Source organism: Lissotriton vulgaris, unplaced genomic scaffold, assembly GCF_964263255.1.
Source record: "Lissotriton vulgaris unplaced genomic scaffold, aLisVul1.2 SCAFFOLD_722, whole genome shotgun sequence".
Classification (NCBI taxonomy): Eukaryota; Metazoa; Chordata; class Amphibia; order Caudata; family Salamandridae; genus Lissotriton; species Lissotriton vulgaris.
Genome location: NW_028247608.1, coordinates 209,610 through 231,076, shown reverse-complemented (window position 1 = coordinate 231,076; position 21,467 = coordinate 209,610). Strand labels below are relative to the sequence as shown.

Here is a 21,467-nt window from a genome sequence, read left to right as displayed (position 1 = left end):
GCACATGCAGCAGTACTAAGACCTTAATAAGTTCAAGTTACCACGCTGGGCTTCTAGGTTTAAAGAAACACTTTCCACAACCTGCATACAACTTGGAGAGTATTTTTCAAGCCACAGGATGCACATTTCTGCCTGAACCCGTCACAATTTAAAAATGATGTGCATTTTACTCCGTGTTTTTCTCTTCCCAAACCAAATCGCCCAGTTCCTTATCAGACTCTGAATTTTCATCCTTAGATGTTTTTAAATGTTGGTTGGCTCTACATCAGACTTTCTTTAAAATCGACAAGACAATCAAAAGGTGAGATGGGGTGGGCTGTTTGAGGTAATACGAAACTTGGATTTTGGGCATGCCATACAGAACACCCACATTTTAAAACATTATAAAAAAAGTATAACAAGTGTGCATAGTATCTGAAACTATTTTAGATCGCAAGGTTCTTTTTAAGGGAACTAAGATCATCTAAGATCAGTAGGGCTTAAAAAACATTTGGGAAATAGGAGGCCATTCATTATTTCATGGACCATTGGGAAATCCACATTCAACGTTTAAAAGGACTTCATCAGCACACCCTCTTGATTCCCAAAAATGAATTTACCTCACAGCTCCTGCCATTAAAACATTTCTGCAGAACACTCCTAAGACTCCAGTGGTCAAAAATCATACATACCTCAATCGGACATTTCAGTTTTCCCAATTGCTTTAGGACTTTCCTTAGTCTTTCCCGCTCTTCATTTTCACTGAGACCCTCAGCGTGCATGACATCTGGCTTTTAAAAGAAAAGAAAGAAAATTAACTAAAGATGTGCTAAATGAGAAATGCTCAACGACTGCACCGCCCATTGAACGTTAATTTGCTAAAGAATGTGGGTACGCTACTACGTGACAAGAACGGTGAGAGACTCCTTATGAACCAGCTACTCATCCTTGTTGAGTGAACAGCTTCCAGTACAGTGAATATAAAGCAGTGTAACCAGATTTGAGAAGGAAGGGCCAGGCCAGGCCAATCACAAGAAGACAAATTACCTTGGCTCATTTCTTATGAGGCAGGCATTCTATGCATTATTCCAACAAACCTGACAAGCAGCAGAATAGCTGGTTTTGCATTATTCTGCCTGTGGCCTTGATTTGAAGAGGATGATTTACCCAAAAGATTAACGCCCTTGATTCATCCCCACTACTGACCTGGGAGTCTCATTGTGAACATTTTAAGTATTACAATGCTAACATATAGAGAAAGGCTTTAACACAATTACAACAGCAGCATTCACATCATTATTAAAGATCCAAAACCCAGCTAATCAGAACAACGCAAAGACGTCATCTCTTGCCACCCAGGCCACCATAGTTATGATTTGGAAACTCAAATGTTAAACTAATTATTGTATACAGGTGAGCCTGAGTTGGGGTAGAGGGAATGCCACTGTGAAAGTAAGAAAGAAACCAATACTGGAGAACTTCAATTACAGGTAAGAATCTGTTTTTGAATATATTGGATCGTTCAGAGATTTACATAATTGAATCAGAATTGCAAGTATTAATTCAAACTCAGCATTATACACTGGTTGGAGGGTAACAAAGGCTAAACAAGCCTACTTTATTGAACTAGATGACACAAAACCACTTGCCCTATTGATACAGATCTTTGCACTGTTGAATCTATATAGTAATGTTGCCTGTTTTTCCATGCTATTGCCATGCACATATACACACAATGGACTCACAGGAGAAATGGGCTGTAGATGTAGACATGTTTTTTTAAATAGACTTTCACTTTCTCTTGACGAGGATGACCTTCTTCTTTATGACAAAATTCTATAGCTGAAGACAACTTGTTTCGGCAAAGGACTGTTCTTTTTGTGGGTGACATTATGCCACAAGTGGTTGGCCAGGCTTCCTAATTGCTTGATTGTGTCAAAATAAAAACTTCAAAATTTCAACACAAACATTTTTTTTTACATCAAAGTATGAAATGCTCTTTCTGCCACAGAACTTGGGGTATGAAAATATGTTTTGAAAATCTCTGGCTCATTGAGAGGAAAAACAGATGGTACTTTACGTATAAAATGCAGGTTTGTCCCTATGATGACTCCGTCCTCTCTGAACTGGAGGAATGGTTCTTTCATTGTAAAGGCTTGAATTTCACTGACTCTTCTAGCTGGTGTTAGGGCTAAAAGAACTACTTCCAGGAGAGAATCTTTACTTGAGCCCTATGTATGCACACAAGTATCTTCCTTAGCTGCCATAGATGTAGCGAATGTATTATTGGTGTGAAGACTCTAAAGAGACTCCTAAGAAACTCTTGAACAAGTCTTTAAAGGTCAAAGGGATGGTTAGCTCTGTGTACTTTTCATACATAAAATGACAGCCACAATAAACCCTGACTGTAACTCAGACGTACCTTGTTAAATGCTAGAATACGGTAATGTTGGTTGAGGAAGTTAAGAGATATACGAAACAAATAATGCTCAGTACACCAGATAAAAAAACGTTTCAATATTATTTTGTACGTTTTATGAGTAGATATCCCTCTGGACAAGATTTCTTTATAGTCCTCTGGAATGTCTGGTAGTTGAAATCGATTGTCTCCAGGTTTCAAACTGAAAAATTGAGAAAGCATTGATCTGGATGGAGTATCTGCTTATTGCATCAAGACTGCAAGGTCTGGAGTGACTCAAATGTATTTAAGGCTTTTCCGAGAGAGGAAAGATGGTGAACCAGTACTGCTTTGGGCACAATGGTGCTATTAGAATGAGAAGACATGGTTCCCTTCTCATTTTCTGTAACAGTTTGAGAATTAAAGAAATTAGAGAAAGTGCTTATGCACAGGTCTCTTACATATTAATCAAAAATGCATCCCCCTCCACGACCCTGGTGGGAGGGCCTGCTGGCAAAGTACTGGCATTTCGATTTTGGTTGGCAGCAAACAGCTCAGTTTTGTTTTGTCCCAACAATGAAATACAGTTTCCAATTGGGTTTAATTTAGCTCCAACACCCCAATGTAGTCGTTTCATTCTGGGGCAGAGTACTGAGGAGTATTAAGTAACTGCCCTTCCCCCTGATCATTATTTGTATCTCGAGAGGGTAGCAAAATGGGTTGAGGTGCCAAAGGAATTACTGGACATCATCTCTGTGGTAAATGCACCAGCGTGAAAGGTGTTGTTGGTCTCATTTGTGTTCTGGAACCCAACGGAGTTGTAGGTTTCAATGGCTGTCTTTTAGGATTAGGAGGAGATGGACCTGGGAAGCCCTTACAGTAATAAGTAAGCATAAGACACAGGTCCTTGACCATGGGTAAGGGCACCTGCATCATCTCCTCCCACATTGTTTGTTCATATGTGTCTAATCCGTATTGCCATCCCTCATCATTATCATGATGCAGGTAAAAAGACTGGTGAGTCTCTAATGTCAGGCTTCTCTATGTAGCTCTGATTTGTGGAAAATACCTGCTCCCCGTATACTTCTCCTTCTTCTGGGTCCTGGTATTTTACTTTTAACTGCATACCAATCAGAAAGGCCCTTCTTTCTCTGAGACTCCTGTATTGAGAGGATGCTGCGGTGGAAATGGCAAAACCTTACTGGCCGAGGTGTGTTTTGGCATTATTGTCACTGAAATACCCTTATTGAAAATCTGGGTTTTTCTTGTTTTTTTTGGGCGTTGTCAATATATCCATTCTCACTGACAATGTTGTTGTCATCAGTGCAGAAGATGACATGGTCTTGTGAAATATTGTGGACGGATTTGTATCTGAAGTGGTCATCGACTGTGTTCTTGTTAACTGGGTCGTCGTCATTTCTGCTGATGCGGGGGTCAAGATGAGTGTTTTCGTTGACAGTGTCATTGTTGATGATGGTGTCCTGGGCACTGAAGTCAATGGTGTAAACGACGATGAAGCTGGTAACATTGTCATCGACAGCCAAGTTAAAGAGAGTTTCATTTTTATTTTTTTATTGATTTTGTTGTAAAACAGAGCCTAATATATACTGAACTGCACTCTTGCCAGTGTTATATTGAACCAAATGCATCACTTATATAAGAGCAATTTAGAAAGGCACAGTTGCATCAGGAGGAAGGAAAGAAGATGAAGAGAGTGTATTTGACGACTTCATTATCATTTTCCTCTTCTTAGAAGTGGCTGGCTCAGAAGGCTTGTGAGCATTTTTATGGTGTCTTGATGTGAAGTTGACCTATCCTCCATTGTGGATTCTTTAAAGTCGTTTTGGTGGCTATTCTGAGGCTCAAAGTTTTACCTTAGATATCACCCTGGATGAACGTTCAGCATGAGTGCGCCTTTGTATGTGATTTCCCTGTTGATCAGAAGGAGTCTTTCCCTTCTTTCTCAGAAGTCTGTACATATTCTAATTTCATAGTCTGAAGCCACAGTAAAAGTCTTGCCATTCTATCTTTGAGAGTTTTTGTAGAAACCTTTCGACTTATTCTACAATCCCTCACCTTATGGTCCAGATGAAGTTAATATATTCATTTCTTGTGAGGGTCTTCAGAGTGTAGCATCCTTTTGCCACATGTTCCACATGGTCTAAAAAGTCCTTTAATGGAAGATTCAGACATGCCTGATCTATTTAGCCTAAGTAACCAACCTGATGAGGCAGTGCCAATTTCCTCAGAAATGCAGAGAGAAATATGAATAAACCAACTTAAGTGACTGACTGAGCAGAGCTCAAGGGGACTCCCTTCACACACACACACACTGTGCAGTAGAAATCTGAACAAGGATAGCCTGAGTAAGGAGAGGTGAAGACTGTGCTTTGCTCTGATTAGCTGAGTTTTGGATATTTTATAATGATGTGAATAAACTACTGTTGTGATGACGTTAAAACCCTTCTATGTATGTTTAAAGCTGTACTGCTCACTATGTCCACAGAGGGGCTCCCAGCTTGATGATGGGGATGGAATCTATGAAAGACCCAATATTGGAGGATTTATTTAGCTGGGACAAAGAATGTGGGCGCTAACACTACACATTTTACAAGGTGCCAGGACTTATTATCTACCACTCATTTCCCCTTTGATTTCAGAGCCTGGTAAGGCACTTCCTTGCATGACATTGTGAACCTCGATTTTCCTCACCTTGTTGATGTGTTCGGCCATAGTATGGTAGCTCAGTCCTGCCTTCGACTTAAACTGCTTCCTGCAGTGTTGACACTTCAAAGCGTCCTGAAGCTAGAGAATTTAGAACAAATATATTATTTTAAGAACTTTAATGGCTGAGGTATAAAGAGAACAAACCATGCAAAAGAATCTCACATTCCATAAGCACAAACCCAAGTCAGGACTACGCCAGCTATGCAGTGTACCCAGACATGCACCACCAATCTCCTGCTAGAACACAAGTAAATTACGTTGCCAAATCTAGTGTGCCTACTTTTTGACAAACATCCATGTGCTTCCGAAGTCCAAGAATGGTTTTCCTGGTCACACACTTGCAATTGGAGCAGAGTACCTCCCCTTTCTCTGCAATCTCCCTCTGCCATTTGTCCTCAACGCTACCTAGTACAAGAGAAATAGGAGCAAGGACCATCAAAACAAGGCAAAGGCACCCTAATAAATACAAAACTATCTAAATCAGCATTAGGAGTCATTGTTTAAGCTTTTATTTATCACAATAGTTTGATGCTGGTAGACAGCCAGGCTCTTTCATGTCAACAGTGTTAACATCCCCAAAGACATACAGTCAAAGATAATCTATAGTCAAACCTGCATGTGCAAGATACAGATACCTCTTTGCATCTGTTGTTTTATTGCAGTTCTTGGGTTTGTGGGTTCTTAACCTGGCTCCCTCGTGTTCCTTAAGTTCAAACTCATACATGTATGTACGCATATGTATAAAGACAAACAAATCAAGTACCTTTGGTAATGCCTTTTCTGATAGAGACTCTATCTAGCCACTGATTCCTTACATTAGAATATTCGCCAGGCTTCAGACTGGATCCGGAAAATCTTGGGAAGTACTCCTACACTTTGGTAAGTGGTGCTGATCGGCTTCGCATTGGCGTCGTCCGCACCGGTTGTGAGGTGAGTGGTGCCTATTATAGGATCCACCTTTGCGCTTTGACATCTGTTTCTTTTCTGGACTTTTTCTGCACCAGAAACACAGAGCCACAACAGATGGGCTGAACAACCAGTGTGGAGAAACTAAGGACCAGTTTAGGTAGAAAAACCGGTTCACAGATCATGGAGGATGAGAGGGTCGGTAAGGAATCCACAGCTAGATAGATTCTTTACCAGATAAGGAGTTACTTAAGGTAAATAACTTGTTCATCTAAAAGAGACGACGAGACGCTCATTCCTTACATTAGAATAGATACCAAAGCAATACCTCCTCGGAGGTGGGTCTGTGAGTCTGTGTATTGGCTCGGACGGAAAAGTCCTGGAGGACCGAAAGAGCAAAGTGCCTATCATGCCGGACCGGACTGTGAAGGCAGTAGTGTTTTGTAAACATGTGCAGGGATGTCCATGTAGCAGCCTGAAGGGTGTCCAGGATGGGGATTCCATGAGATAATAAAGTGTGTCACAGCTTTGACTATGGTGGAATGAGCCCTCAGGGCATTGCTTCTTGGCCAGTGTGAAGCAGATCTGAGTGCAGAGTACAATCCATCTGAAGATAGTCCATTTCTACACTACTTTTCCCTTTTTCGCTCCGGTGAACCTAATAAAGAGCTGATCTACGACCCAGTGTTCTCTGGTGTGACCAATGTAGAACAACAATGGTGTTTTCGGGTACAACTGATGGATTCTCTCTTCTTCTTTGGAGGGAAAGAAAGTCAGCAGCATGTTGCTCTGGCCAATGTGAGAAGGCATCACCACTTTTGGCAGCAAAGAGGCACGGGTACGGAGAACCAGTTTGTCTGGGAAGAAATTGGTGTAAGGAGGTTGGACAGAAAGAGCCTGTTGTTCGCCAAGCCTCCTGGCTGATATGATGGCCACCAAGAAGACTGTTGTGATGGTCAGAAGTCTCAGAGGGCAGTTATGTAAGGGTTCAAAGGATGAACATGTTAAGAAGATTAAAACCAAATTAAGCTACCATTGGGGCATAATGAAAGGTTTTGTGGAAAACATATATCGAAGAACTTTTAGGGAACGTATCCTAACAGGTGACTTGAACAGGGAGGGCTGATCCGGCAATTGCAAAAAAGCTGAGATGGCCAACTGATACCCCTTAAAAATGCCCAGGGCAAAGCCTTTCTGGACACATTATAGAACAAAAAGTAACACTTCATACAAGGGTGCAGCAAGAGGGTCAAAATGTTTTGCTGTGCACCAGGCCACAAACCTGTCCCAAATGCAGGCAAACACAGTCTTAGGAGATGGATGCCTGGATGTCAGAGTGAACAGTCTTCAGGAGGGAGATCAAAGACTTTCATTTGCCGCCATTCAATCTCCATGTATGAAGGCAGAGAATGCACAGGTTCGGGTGCAAAACTCTGCCCTGTTACTGTGACAGGAGATCCTTTAGAAGAGGCAGCCTGATAGGAGAACTGATGCTCATGCTCGGGAGTTCGGGATACCATACCCTCCATGTCAGATCCAGATCCACTTGGATGACTTGGGCATGGTCCATCCTGTTCTTCTTCTGAACTTAGGGCAGAAATGATATCAATGGGAAGGCGTACAGGAGCCTAGAGCACCACTAGAGACAAACTGCATCTCCGAGCAAGAGCAGCTTTGGAATCTCCAACACATTGCAGTGCTACAAGGTTCTCCTCAGCTGTGAAAGAGGCCTTGTACCACCTGCAGGTAAAGGCGCCATTCTTGATCTACAAGGCGTCGACGGCTGATTTTGTCCGCTCTGGGGCTTAACGATTCCACCAAGTGCTGCACGAACAGGAAAATGTACTGGGGATCCAGCCATGTCAGAGGTGTAGGGTCTCCTGGCACAGGGTCCACAACACCATTGTGCCCTGTTTGTTGCAGTTTCACATGGTAGTGGTGTTGTCCGTGAACACCTGAACTAGCCTTCCCTTGATGTACCAGGTTATAGAGGTTCCTTTGATGCTGTGCCCACTAGGCCTTAAGGTCCTACAGCAGAGACTGTATATGCCAGCAGGCATGCTTTACTAACAGGATGTAGGAGGCCAGAAGACCCAACAACCTCAGTGTCAGACTCACCGAAATCCAGGATAAAGGCTGAAACATTGGAATCATAGCCTGAATATCCAGTGCTCGCTGCTCTAGAGGATAGGCATGGAACTGCAGTGTGTCCAGAATGGCTCTGATGAAAGGAAGCATTTGCGATGGAGTCAGATGTGACTTCAGCACATTTATAGCGAAACCCAGCGAATGTAGAAAGTTTGCTGTAATTTGGAGGTAGGTTGCGACTGCCTGGGGTGAGTCCTCCTTCAACAAACAGTTGTCAGGGAAAGGGAAGATTGTAACCCCTGACCGTCACAGGTAAGCTGTAATCACCACTATCACTTTGATGAACACTTAAGGGGCGCTAGTAAGGCTAAAGGGGAGGTCACCAAACTGAAAATGCTTCGGCTCAACGTGAACTGAACATAATGCCTGTGGGTTGGCAGAACAGGGATGTGGAAATACGCATCCTGCAAGTCCAACGCTACTATCCAGTCTCCAGGATTGAGGGCAGACAGGACCTAAGCCAACATGAGCATTTTTAGTTTCTCCCTTTATCAGGAGTGAGAGTGCTCATGTCCAACATAGGGTGGAGGTCTTTATCCTTCTTCGGCACCAGAAAATAGCGGGATAGCAACCACAACCTACTTCTGATGTCAGCACCCTCTTGAAGGATCCTTTGGCCAAAAGAGCCTGCACTGCCAGATGCAGAAGGGAGAGATGGTCCTCAATCAGCCGATCTGAGGACAGTGAAAAGGGTGGTGTGCTTTCTGTGAATGGAAGGGTGTAACCCCACTGAACAATTTGGAGCACCCATTTCTCCGAGGTTAAGGTTGCATGTGGGGGAAGTGGTGCCTGAGCCTGCTGCCAAGCGGCTGCTTCTGATGTTGGGAGAGCATTTTAAGGGGGTTTGGAGGATGCGTCCACGGGGGCAGTGGTGGACAGGTGGAATATCTGACATTGGGTGCCACAAGGCTTGTAAGCGCCATGGTTGCAGCCACAAAAGGCCTGGAGATCCTGCTGGCCATGGTGCCTGGGTAAAAATAGATGAGGCTGGCTGCCCCTACTGTTGCCACAGAATGAGTGGAAGGAAGATTGAGGTTGATGAGCCAAAATGACCTGGCGGTGGCCCTACTGTCTTTGAAGTATTTAAGTGTTGCATTTGCCTTATCGCCAAACAGGCAAGTGACATCGAAGTGCATCTCAATAAGGGATGCATGGACATCTCCGAGTAGTCAGCTGACCTAAGCCAGGCGTGGCGACGAAGTGCCACCAATGAAGTAATTGCTGTACCTAGTGAGTCTATTGTGGACAGTCCGCAGCGTATTGTAAACTTTGCTGCATTCCTGTCATCGGCATACGCCTGGGCCAGGATTGCTCAGCCTCCTCCAAACCAATGGGCTGAACTTGCAAGTCCCATACTGAATGGGTGTGCCAGCCCAAGAGGCACACAGTGTTCACAGACCGCAGTGCAAGGCTGGTGGAAGAGAACATCCTCTTGACAAAGGTGTTCAGCTTCTTGAGATTCCCTATCCGGAGGTGTGGAAGCGAATGTGCCAGGGTTAACGGTGGAAGTGGAGGCCTGGATGACCAGGCTCTCCAGGATGGGGTGCTGAGTGAGGAAAGCTAGAACTCCAGGAGTGGGGTGGTGGCAGCGGACCTGTGCAGGGATTGGCACAGGCCCGAAGAAAGATGTCAGTGAGAGCTTTGTTAAAGAGAAGAAAAGGTTCCGTTGGGGCTACCCTGGGTTGAATCACCTCTGTCAAGAGGTCGATCTTGACTGCCATCAATGCCAGCATACGGTCTAGAACCTCGGCCTTCCTCCACATCACCATGGCAAATGAAGCGCCTTACTCTGCAGCCACACTAGGAGGACAGATTAGGCCAGTATTTGGTAACATGTCCACACCACTGGCATCAGGCAGTTCCTCATACTAGTTATGCTCATCCAAGGGCTCTTTGAGGGGGTCAGGAAACCATAAGGATCCTGAGATCAGCCCCAATCGTATTTTCCACAGGTCCCATCAAAAAAGGGAGCCACTGTCTCTGTTCCAGAGGGTCTTGGTCTGGTCAGTGCTGGAGGCAACGTCAGATGATGCTGATCCGGTTCCATGTCGGTGTTGGGACTAATGAGGGGGTAAGCGTCTGGAAACAGCGCCACTGGGACAGACTCCGGTGCAGGTCATGGATTCGTGACCGGAGGCGGTCTGGATCCACAGGGTTTAACTCACACTGAGGGCGAACCTGCCTACGGGAATCCAGTTGGGGCACCTTTCCAATCCCATGGGGCCCTAAGGTGCTCCAGAGGGTTTGGCTTGACCAAATATGGGGTGCATAACTTCATAGAATTCCTTCAGTTGGGCGGGAGTAACGTTGGCTCCGAGAACTTCTGGGAGGCACAGAGCGGACTCAAGCTGTTCAGGGGCAATGTGGGTGCAGGGTCTAGACTTGTGGGGTTGTTCCTGTGTCGCGTCCGATGACTTGGACCTTCACGATGAATTCAAATAATGCTTTGAATTGTTGCCCATCTTCTTACCCTACGAAGATTTAGACTACGACAATTACCGCCAGGAGGGTGTGCAAGACATTTCATGTGTACAGGAACCAGAGAGGTGCAGAGTCGTCCAATGTCGAGCAACCAGAAGCTGCAAGTCCCACTCCCGGACTGCCTTGGGGTTCATTTCATGTCAGTTTTGGCAGGTCTTGGACTCATGGCCCTGCTCCAGTCACCATAACCACAGCAGGTGGGGGGACTGTCACAGACATCTGCCTGTGACAGGCTCCACAGGGTTCAAACCCTACAGGTTTCTAGCTACAGCTCAAAAAGGATCAAGAAAAAGTAAAAAAAGTAGTCAAAAAATGACTGAGGTGGCTCTTGAAGATCCATGCAAATGGCGCAGAAATAAAAGAACTGAAGCCAGCGCGTTGGGGTGCCACTTATATTGGAACCTCACACATCACATCCAATCTGACGCCTGGGGAATATTCTATTATAAGGAATCTGTGGCTAGAAGTCTCATTCAGATAAACAAATTTACTATACTTTGGAAAACCAGGAGGTTGCCGAAATCAAAGCAAAGGAAAGGTCCTGTAATTCATTGCTGGTCATTTATCTACCTACACAAATAAACACCTTTATGCAATGTGCGTTAAGCAGGGGAATACATGGTAAGCAAGGAAATGGGACTTGCCTCTACAAGAGAAGGAAAAGGCACACTGAATTTTCATTCTTTATGACAAATGCAAAGGGTAGCTGCTGCCCACACTGAAGCTCATACAAATCAGTTAAAGGATCTTATGATGTAAGGTTGACAGGTTATATGAGATAAGTCAGCATTCCTTTTTCCTTCCTACTAAATGTGCATGGTAGATATTAGTTTGATGCACAGATCAATGGATGAAAAACAAAGGTGACATAGAACTGAGAGATAGTACCAGAACCAAGAGCGCCAACTTAAAACATTAATACTTTTTTATGATGATATATCTAATGTGTTTTGTTATATAACTGTAAAGCAACATAAAGACAACATTGATTGATTTACTGAAGTCATCGGATGGCGTCTTTTCTATACTGACCTATTTTCTACAAATTAAGGATTGCAGTCAAAGGCAAGATCAGATGTTTTTACATATTACACTAAAACGTGTAAAGTATCCTGTGATGCAATAACCCATTTCTTAGTTTTTCCTGGCATTATCAAAATTTTCTGCTAGTGACTGTGTTAACTGGTGTACTAATAGAACCCCTCAATGACATTACATTTTTGCGCAAACATTCATGAGGTCAGGTAATTTTAAACTTGCACCTCCTACCCAGTTCTTAAAAAAATAAGTATGGTGCACACCCCAGCTAGTATCGGCCGCTCATAGATATCACTGCAAAGCAGATCAACAGGGTTTTCAAACATGGAGGTGTACCCAAATTAAATCAGTTCCGAAACAATGATTCAAAAGACTTACACAAAGATAGAGTCTTGAAAAGATAGAGCTGAGTTTTGTTTTCAAGACTCTGTAATATTATGTTTTTTAACTGTTGTCATCATCTTTTTAGGAAATAAACATGACACACATTTGCTGGGTTTTTTGGTTGAAGGGTGTAGCCTGTATTTATAAAAATCACTTTTAAAAATTGTTTGTGTTTAGGCTTATAGTTGTGTAAATATTTAATACATTTATCATGTACTATGTTACAGTCCTGAGGAAGTTCGATGTTTGAACGAAATGCGTTGGCTGAGGATGTGATTGTACGAATTTGTGCGGAATCAAGAACTTTTGGAAAATAAAAATAAAGGAGATACAAGAAAATCTTTTGAATCATTTTTTCTGGACCGATTTAATTTGGATGTTTGAAAACTTATGGCCTTATGTTTTTGGATAAAGTACAGCCCCTGTAAGTAATTGGGATTCTGAAATTGACCAATGAGTTCTATAACACTAAGAAGGTATAAGGCAGGAGTATTTTAGTCTTTATACCACAATTTCTCAAATAGTGAATAAAGAGAAGCATCAAAAATGAAATATGCCACCTTCTTTACAAATATAAATCACATAGCAAAAGAGAACATTACTATTTTTATATGGCACTGTAGAAATGTGAAAATACTTTTGTGTTACATTAGCTTAGCGTATTACATCTAAGCATTTTTCAAAGTAATAATCCTAAATTTGAATGACAGTTCAGTAGTAATTGTTTCTAGGGAGCTGTCTTACATATTAAATGAACAGGCAGAGGCATTTTTTTTATGTTGGCATTTTAGCTAAGGATTCCCTGACAGGCCCTGAAAAGCATAGCCACTTTTGTCACTGTAGGTGTCTATCAAGAGAACATCTCTCTTTACTTTGAGCATTTTATTAAGTGTTTGCAGTCACACATTCAATTAGGGAAAGAGGGCAGGAGAGAGCTGCATGCATTTTAGTCGCCCATTACACAATATCAAAAACCAAAATAGAAAGGAGCCATAGTCACAGTATGCCAAACACTAAACCAGCATCTACGAGTATGCAGAGAGAGATTCCATTGATGTTTTTATTACAGTGGACTCTGGTTATGTCAGAAGGTTTTATAGCAGGGTTAAACACAGAAGTATTCCTAGAGTCTGTCATAGCAATATACGCCCATTTCTATGGAGGAGAAAGTGATGCCCACAAGTAAGAGAGCACAAGGCTTCCACTGTTTACTTACCTGGAGTATATATTGCAACTTCCCTTCTCGTACTCAGCCCCAAAGGCCTCCGCCGGATCTCTGCTCTCTGACTAATGCCTTCAAACTTCATGGGTCTGCCAGATTTTCCTTTTTCCTCTGCTTTTACAAGCCCTGTATGGAAAGGTAAGCACTCTGTGGTTATCTTAACGAACCCTTTAGGATTAAACGTGAAAGAAAAGTCAAGAGGCACAGGGAAAATCTTCCCTCTCCACTGGGGATAATGCAGCATGACAGATTCATGGTAACTGGGAAGCCTGAACCTACTTGTAATTGAAGTATTTCACCATGAATATCTTCATTGTCACGATGATCATAGGCCTATGTCTTTCCTTCTCTTTCATGGGATATTATCATTGCAATTAGAATATAGCAGTGAGCAATAGCTCCACAAAAAGAGAATACAGCAGGGGAACTCATGTATTAACAAAACTTGATGTCTTGATGTCAGCTTGCACTTCCTGAGCACCTATTTTGCATTGAGAGTCAATATAATAATACATAAGAAAAATATGTAACACATTTCTAGTAGTCTCATAGCACACATTTCAGAACAAAAAGAAAAGTAATACAGCAGAACTGTGGGTAGTAGTTTTTCCTCCAATGAAATAAACTCTTGGTCTGCAAGGTTAATTTCTGCTTTCTTGCAACATAAAGACACAATACACCTGTCATTAGATTGCTTGACAACAGTGGCACTTGCACATGATACTCCACAGAAAATAATTGTATACAAATCTTATTTCATGTAGATTTATAAAGTAGCCAAAAAGGTGTATTTCCAGGACATGCGTTTTAAATGTATTTGGAGCAGTGGTTCACAGGGAAGGCAACAATTCTGTAGTAAATATATTTAATTCCCAAGCAGGGGAAGTTATTTTACAGACAGTGAAACCTTTGAAAGGCCAACATGAATGGAAAATTAAAGAGGAAACAAAAGAGGGCTTTTGCTGATGCTGAGATAGTCAATAGATGAACTCACGAGGAACAACACTATAAGCTTGATTTCATTACTGTGGAAGCTAGAAGATTTATAGCCAAGAGGTGGAAGTAGAGTAGGCCACCACAGGTAGAGAAGAATGGTCAACAGAAATTGAATCAATAGCTACCTGGGAGAAATGTTACAATGTAAGGGTGTTAGTAAATAAAATTAAAAAGAATGTGGAACAGATAGTATACACATGATTCAATGTGAATCTGAATACACCAAATGCAAAACGTATTCTTCTTGATCACATAGGATAATGGCAGAATTTCAGATGAGTTGATTCTGGTAACAAAACAACAGTGTAAGAAGACTTTAATTAAATTTTTACACCAAAACTAACTGACGAAATGAGTGTTACATGCAGTAGATAATAAGATTACAATCATATTGTAATCAAAACACTGACTGATTGTAGAGTACTGGCTGTAAGTAGGAAAACATATGATATTTAATAATTTTAACAGCTAAAACACTATTTCCAACTTTTACAGTTTACTTCCTTATTCCTACAAAAAAACAAAGTAGAAAGCATTTGCAATCTTTTTTTATACACCCATTATGTCTTCGTTGAACAGCAAATGGGGCATGCCCCATTAAAGGCTTCCAGACAGGCACATTCCAATATTCCATTACCTGGCACAAATATCTGTTCTGTTTTTAAGAATATCAGACTTTCCTGAAGTATAGCAGACTGGAATGCCTGCCCCAAGATGATTTTCAGGACTGAGACCTACAATTACAACAACTATTCCTATCTTCATCATGAGGTGTCCGTGATATGGTGACTGCTAGATTAAAATACAAATCAGAACTACTATATGGTAGGAAGGGCTAAGGAGAAGGCCAAATCAGAATTGATCCGCTTGGCAGATTGATCTACCTGTAATTTCTTTCTATATGAATCCATTATGTTTGCTGAAAGTGTGTTCTTATGCCCATGTAGCAACACAATATCTCTGCAAGACTGGAATATTACCTAATACGGCCACAGCAGCCGCTGCCTTACCCCTAGCAGAATCCATTCTATGCTTCCCGGGAAGATGCATTCTGATAACACCGCCTAATGCAAGAAACTTTCCATCTGATACGGTCTGTTTTGAAATCGAAGCCTGCATGCCTGGAACAGCAAAAGAGACAAAACAAGTGTTTTACTTCTCCTTGGCTCAATCTAGGTAACATCTCAAATCTAGCTTAACACCTAATGTTTGATTAATCTTTTCCATTGGGGGCTGTCCAATTACCCAAAATACTGGCAAACAGTGTGGTATAAAAAAGTGTTCTTGAATTCACAGGGACTATTCTAGTAGTCATGAGAGAAATCTGAACATCAAATGTGTGAAATGCCATAAAAGGGAAGTTCCATTACTAAGGACTGAATGGGACTTATTTAAAGACCTTTGCAATATGAATGCAAAGAATGGGCATTCTTGTGGTTTCCAACACGGCACATAGGCCAATCCCCGGGAACCAAGAATCGTGACAGACAGTGCACAGAATGTCTGAATTTAGATCACATTAGTAAAATCTAAGAGGATTCTAGTAATGGTGTCTCTGATGTTTTCTACTCTATGTTTGTGAATTGCTGTCAATGATAGATTGTGCTTGTGAGACAATTCCACAGATTTTATGTTTGGCTTGTTTCTAAATGTAGTATTAACAAAGTATAGTCTGTTTCTAAGAGAATGGATCTACCTTTCAACAAAGAGAGAATGTCTAAGAGGCTAGTCAGAATTTTCTGAGTCCCAACATGTTTATATTGGAGCATTTTTCAATTGGAGACCAATATCCTTGCACTATATTATTTCCCAAGGGAAGTGCACACCATTTCAACAAGCATTTGCAATGCAATAGGTCTCGTATTAGGAAAGTTTGAGCTATTGGTATTGTAAATGACACATTTTTTATTTAGGTTTTGTTTTTGAAAATAGCGAAATTAATAGCTTTGTCATTTACAATGCCAATAGTTATAACTCTCGCAAATGTGACACCTATAGCATTTGTAATGCAATATGTGTTGTATTTACGTGACTTACATGTATTAATATTACAAATAACAAAGGCTTTTAATTTTTGTTAAATAATACTTAAATAAAAGTGATTGTAATTTATAATGGCAATACCTTAAACTTTTGTAAATAACTTTTGTGAAGATTATGTTCAGTGTATTTTATTGTGAACAAAATCCAAGAACAGAAGTAAAATATTAACATCTTTTTTGTGACATTTGTAATAAAGCTTGAACCATTGAGAGAACATATTTGAACCAGTTGTTGTTGAATGGTTGTGCAGATTGATGCTGAGGTGGCGCTGAGTGATGCTGTGGTGGTGCTGAGTGATGCTGTGGTGGTGCTGAGTGGTGCTGTGGTGGTGCTGAGTGATGCTGGGGTGGTGCTGAGTGATGCTGGGGTGGTGCTGAGTTGTGCTGTGGTGGTGATGAGTGATGTGCTGCTGAGTGATAATGTGGTGGTGCTGAGTGATAATGTGGTGGTGCTGAGTTGTGCTGTGGTGGTGCTGAGTGATAATGTGGTGGTGCTGAGTGATCATGTGGTGATGCTGAGTGATAATGTGGTGGTGCTGAGTGATAATGTGGTGGTGCTGAGTCATGCTGGGGTAGTGCTGAGTGATGATGTGGCGGTGCTGAGTGATAATGTGGTGGTGCTGAGTTGTGCAGTGGTTGTGCTGAGTGATAATGTGGTTGTGCTGAGTGATAATGTTGTGGTGCTGAGTGATAATGTGGTGATGCTGAGTGATAATGTGGTGGTGCTGAGGGATACTGGGGTAGCGCTGAGTGATGATGTGGTGGTGCTGAGTGATAATGTGGTGGTGCTGAGTGATAATGTGGTGGTGCTGTGTGATGCTGGGGTAGCGCTGAGTGATTATGTGGTGATGCAGAGGACAGAAAGGCACAACAATTGCAAATTTCTTTTAAAACCATCCCTATTTATACGTTTTCCCTGGCACCCTTGGCTGTGTGTGTGCGCGCAGTGCCGGTGTGTGTGCGCAGTGCCGGTGTGTGTGTGAAGTGGCGGTGTGTGTGTGAAGTGCCTGTGTGTGTGAGCTGCGTCTGTGTGTGTGAGCAGTGTCTGTGTGTGTGTGTGAACAGTGCCTGTGTGTGAACAGTGCTTGTGTGTGAACAGTGCCTGTGTGTGTGAGCAGCCTGTGTCTGAGAGCATTGTGTGTGTGACAGTAACTTGTGTGTGTGAGGGCAGTGTGTGTCAATGCAACGGGGCTCATGTTATCGACCTCAGAAGCATGAAAAGTGTGTGTCTTGGAACGTCTGAGGGCAGCTTGTGTTACAAGCTTGCTTTGAAGATGGTCATGCAGCGCTGGGAGTGGAGCAGATGGTCCTGTTTATGACCTGCAGAGCGCGTGTGAAGTGGGCGCGGATGAAGTGACTGGGGGTGAGGGGGTGTGCAGCCTGGTGTGCTGAAGCCTGGCAGCAGAGGCGGCGTGCGCCAGCAGAGGCGGAGCCCGCACACAAAGTGGCTAAGTGGCTGGTGGCAAATGGACGCACATCAAAGGATCCGCGAAAGTAGCATGCAAGCAGAGGGCTTTTGTTATTTATTTATTTCCTCCCATCTGTACTAGTGCTCGTGCTCAAATGACCCCAGATAACAGGTAAATTATACATGATGAAAGGCCAAGAAATTATGTTGGGTTACTGCCACAATATATGTACAGTTCATGAATGTGCAATTTGTTGTTTGCTGATAGCTAGATTAATAAAGCTAAAAAAACGTTAACTTCACATACAGATAATGTGTGAATAAGTATGTCTCCCTTATGAAGAGACATAATAACTGCTGGGAAAAAAAAGGTGTAACTCGTTTTACACTTTACTGCTGTGCTCCTGCATTGTGCTTAACGTTTTAAAGAATTTGCATTTTAAGATACTTGGGTTTCCGTGAACTGCTTCTTATTTGTTGCTTGATGAAGACGAACTGAGAGGTCAAGTCAGAGCAGGACGCAAGTATACAAAACAAAGCCTTACCTGGCTTAGCCCGCATGACACTGCTCTCTCCAGCCAAAGCACATACAGACCCGGAAAAGTGGTCACATTAGCATATGTATAGCTGCTTAGCAACAGCTTCCATCCCCCAAAGCCCCCAGCCCCTCTGATGCTCCATGCACCTCACCCAGGTAGTTTAAAAGCAGTTAGTGCTTGCAATGAGCCCCGCAATGTGAGCTTCCCAGAGAAATCTGGCAAGTGTATGTGGTGAGGAAATGGGGGATTGCTTATAGAGTGGCCATTCCTTGATATAGGGTCACACATTTTGAAATACGAGTTACAAATATTTTATAACATAGAATAATATAAAAAGTGTGACAAACTCGCACGAAGTGTATAAAAAATATAGAATGCGTCTGTGAGTATTTTCCGGCCTCACAATGAACCTTGACCTTTAATTACAGACTGTTTTTCAGCTTCCAGGCCCGTTTGTTTACTGTGTAAATAGTTTCTCTTTCTCTCGTGTAACACCCGTCTTCAAACATCACTTACACGAGTAAACAGTAATGTGAAGCTGCACTCTGAAGCGCGTGCCAGCCTCTTGTGCTTTACTAGTAGATAGCTCAGAGGGTTAAAGCGCTGACGACCGACACGAATTCCGTATGTCCGCATTTGCTACAGTTTTGGGTCTTTCGTGTTTTTTTTTTTAGAATCGGATGGAAGGCTTCTTGTGGTGATTGTGAGATAAACAATTGCCCGTGCGACTGTTCCTTGTGCGTTGTTTCAGAGTCGGTGCTCCCCCTGGGTAGTGAGTTTTGTGATTTGCAGCGATAGAAGGAAATTGCAAAGAAAGGAATATCGAATAGGAAGATGGGTCTGAGGACTTTAAAAAGAGAGGAAAAAGTGAATGAATTAAATAGTGAAAGGAAGATGCTGAGGAAGGACGGGGTGTGTGATAAGGGAGGGCAGGACATAAGATGGAAAGAAAGAAAACTGTGGGTAGATGAGAAAAAGTGAGAGAAAAAGATAGGAGAAAGGGACGACACACAGAGCGAATAGAGGTTACAATGAGGATCGGAGAGAAGAAAGGTAATTTAAAGGGAAATATTAAAGAAAAATAATGAAGAAAACAGATTAATTAAAAAGTGAGAGATGGGCGAATGAAAGAAACAGTAAAAAGAAATGGAAAGGAATGAAGCAGTAAGTCGTGGCTAAAGAAGGAAGAAAGCCCACATTGGAAAGAAGGAAGGAAAAGAATTACGCATTGAGAGAAGGAAACTGTGGAGTACAGGGAAAGAAGAAGTAAGCCCTGAAGTGAGAGAAGGAAGTAAGAGAAGGACTGTCATAGGGAGGATGAGGAAGACGGGGCAGACTGAGGCAGCTGGAGAATAATGGAACGTGAGAGAGTGATGCGTGGACAGAGAGAAGGCAGGCGCTGGAGGTGGGATGCCTGCGAAAGGGACGACACACAGAGCGAATAGAGGTTACAATGAGGATCGGAGAGAAGAAAGGTAATTTAAAGGGAAATATTAAAATAAAGAAAAATAATGAAGAAAACAGAGCACTAATTAACAAGAAAAGGCAAATGATGCAGTACTGTATTATGCGGGCACATTGTTTAAAGGCACAGACAGGGAGGGGGTGGGCAGGCTGATTAGCTGTGGAGTGGATCTCTTTGAAGGAAAGCAATTAGGGGGGAGGTGGGAGGGAGGCTGATAGACAGAAGGCTCGGGGCAGATGTCAGATTAGAGGGAGGGGGTGGGCTGCCTGCAACTCGAGTGACCATATGGAGAGGGAGGGGGGTGGGCTGCCTGCTGGGAGAAGCTTGTGTGCCTTTGATGATCGAATGCAAGCTCGTGCACGAGGAGCTTGTGGTCACGTGATTTCACGTGAACTGTTGGAAATCCTCATCGTAAAAAGTCAGCTTTGTGGATGGACGACAAAAGGTCTCTCTACGAGACCTAAAAAGTGGCTACCATTGAAAGACCATGCCAGAGAAGATTGTGACTTAATCCGTTGCTTCCCCGATACAGCCCCCCTTTGTTGTATTGCTCCTTATGGACCAATAAAGCAGGAATTCTTCTGCTTTCTGGTTGAAGTACAGTTTGTTAGAAAATTCTCCTGATATCTGTGGAAGCAATTTCTGACAGACGTTTTTTAAAGACAAAGCCAACAGAACATGGGAGAAACGTTGCATTCACCCATCTTAAACTCTTTTTTTATCCAATTTGCACTTTTTTGAAGCAAAATCAAATAAATGGAATGAAGCTTTTTGATACTTTGGAAACTGAGGCATTGCTTAACTTTTCTGTGGAGTGCACAGCAATACATCTGTGCTAAAAAGGAGCGAAGGTTTCTGATGATAACATCTGCTGAGTGCCTTTCCCTGGTGACTCAATCACCAAGACTCATTTTTCATGGGTCCTCTGCTGGAACAGTTTTTCATGATGAATTAATCAACAAGGCTGCCTGAAGAAAAGGCACTTCACGTCACAAGTGCTAAGAGCCCAGATTGCTTTTACTGACCATCAAGAATATTTGAAAACACAGTGGTCTATAGCTACAGACATTTATAAACAAGTTACTTACCTGTAACTGTAGTTCTCCAGTTTTGGAAGCTTTCATGGATTCACATGTCTGCATCATTCCCCGTTGTCGAGATGGGAGTCCTCAGTATATAAAAAAGCAAGGCCTAGATAAATACCAAACTGAAAAGAGGCCTAGGCCCATTTCCATTTTGCAACCCATAACTCTCGTTATGTAAAAGAGACCAAATGAGACCAAAATTGTCCCTGAACCAATCAGAACCTCCCACCGTCTAGAACACTCCTGAGAGAACCTTTTGCCCCTCCGATTTTCTACTGCACGCTGTGCTAGGGAGTCTCCTTTGAGCTCTGCTCAAGTGTTCTCTTTCTAACTTAATTTTTGGAGTATTTACCAGTGAATTTCAACTGTTGATATCATCTGCATTTTTGACTACTTATTCATTCAACCTGAGGATGTCTGGAAAAGAGAAGAAGGATTTGTTTAGATCCTGATACAACCTGCGATGTAATGGCACACGTGGTAACAACGCGGTCATTGTAACAACCGCGTTGTAAAGCCATGCGTTGTGGAAACAGCGTTGTAAACGCTGTTTCCCCCTTAACCCAGGTGGAATTGGATCATAAGATGACAGATATTACTCAGTCTCTCCCACTATTGATATCTGTGGTCATTTGAGGAGGTAATCAGA

At 42.4% G+C, this 21,467-nt stretch overlaps 1 protein-coding gene across 3 annotated transcripts in view; it reads right to left on the bottom strand.

The window, feature by feature from the left end:
- The window catches only part of ZNF512B (zinc finger protein 512B), a 264,244-nt gene that overhangs the window by 42,702 nt on the left and 200,075 nt on the right, over positions 1-21,467 (bottom strand). For 2 of the 3 annotated variants that reach the window (XM_086949746.1, XM_086949748.1), the window contains 5 exons: positions 15,290-15,400; positions 13,278-13,409; positions 5,385-5,509; positions 5,090-5,182; positions 672-770 (listed from right to left, as the gene is read on the bottom strand). In XM_086949746.1, the coding sequence (XP_086805872.1) occupies positions 672-770; positions 5,090-5,182; positions 5,385-5,509; positions 13,278-13,409; positions 15,290-15,400 (560 nt within the window). The remainder of the gene's footprint in view (positions 1-671; positions 771-5,089; positions 5,183-5,384; positions 5,510-13,277; positions 13,410-15,289; positions 15,401-21,467) is intronic. The other variant, XM_086949747.1, reaches the window with a different exon arrangement.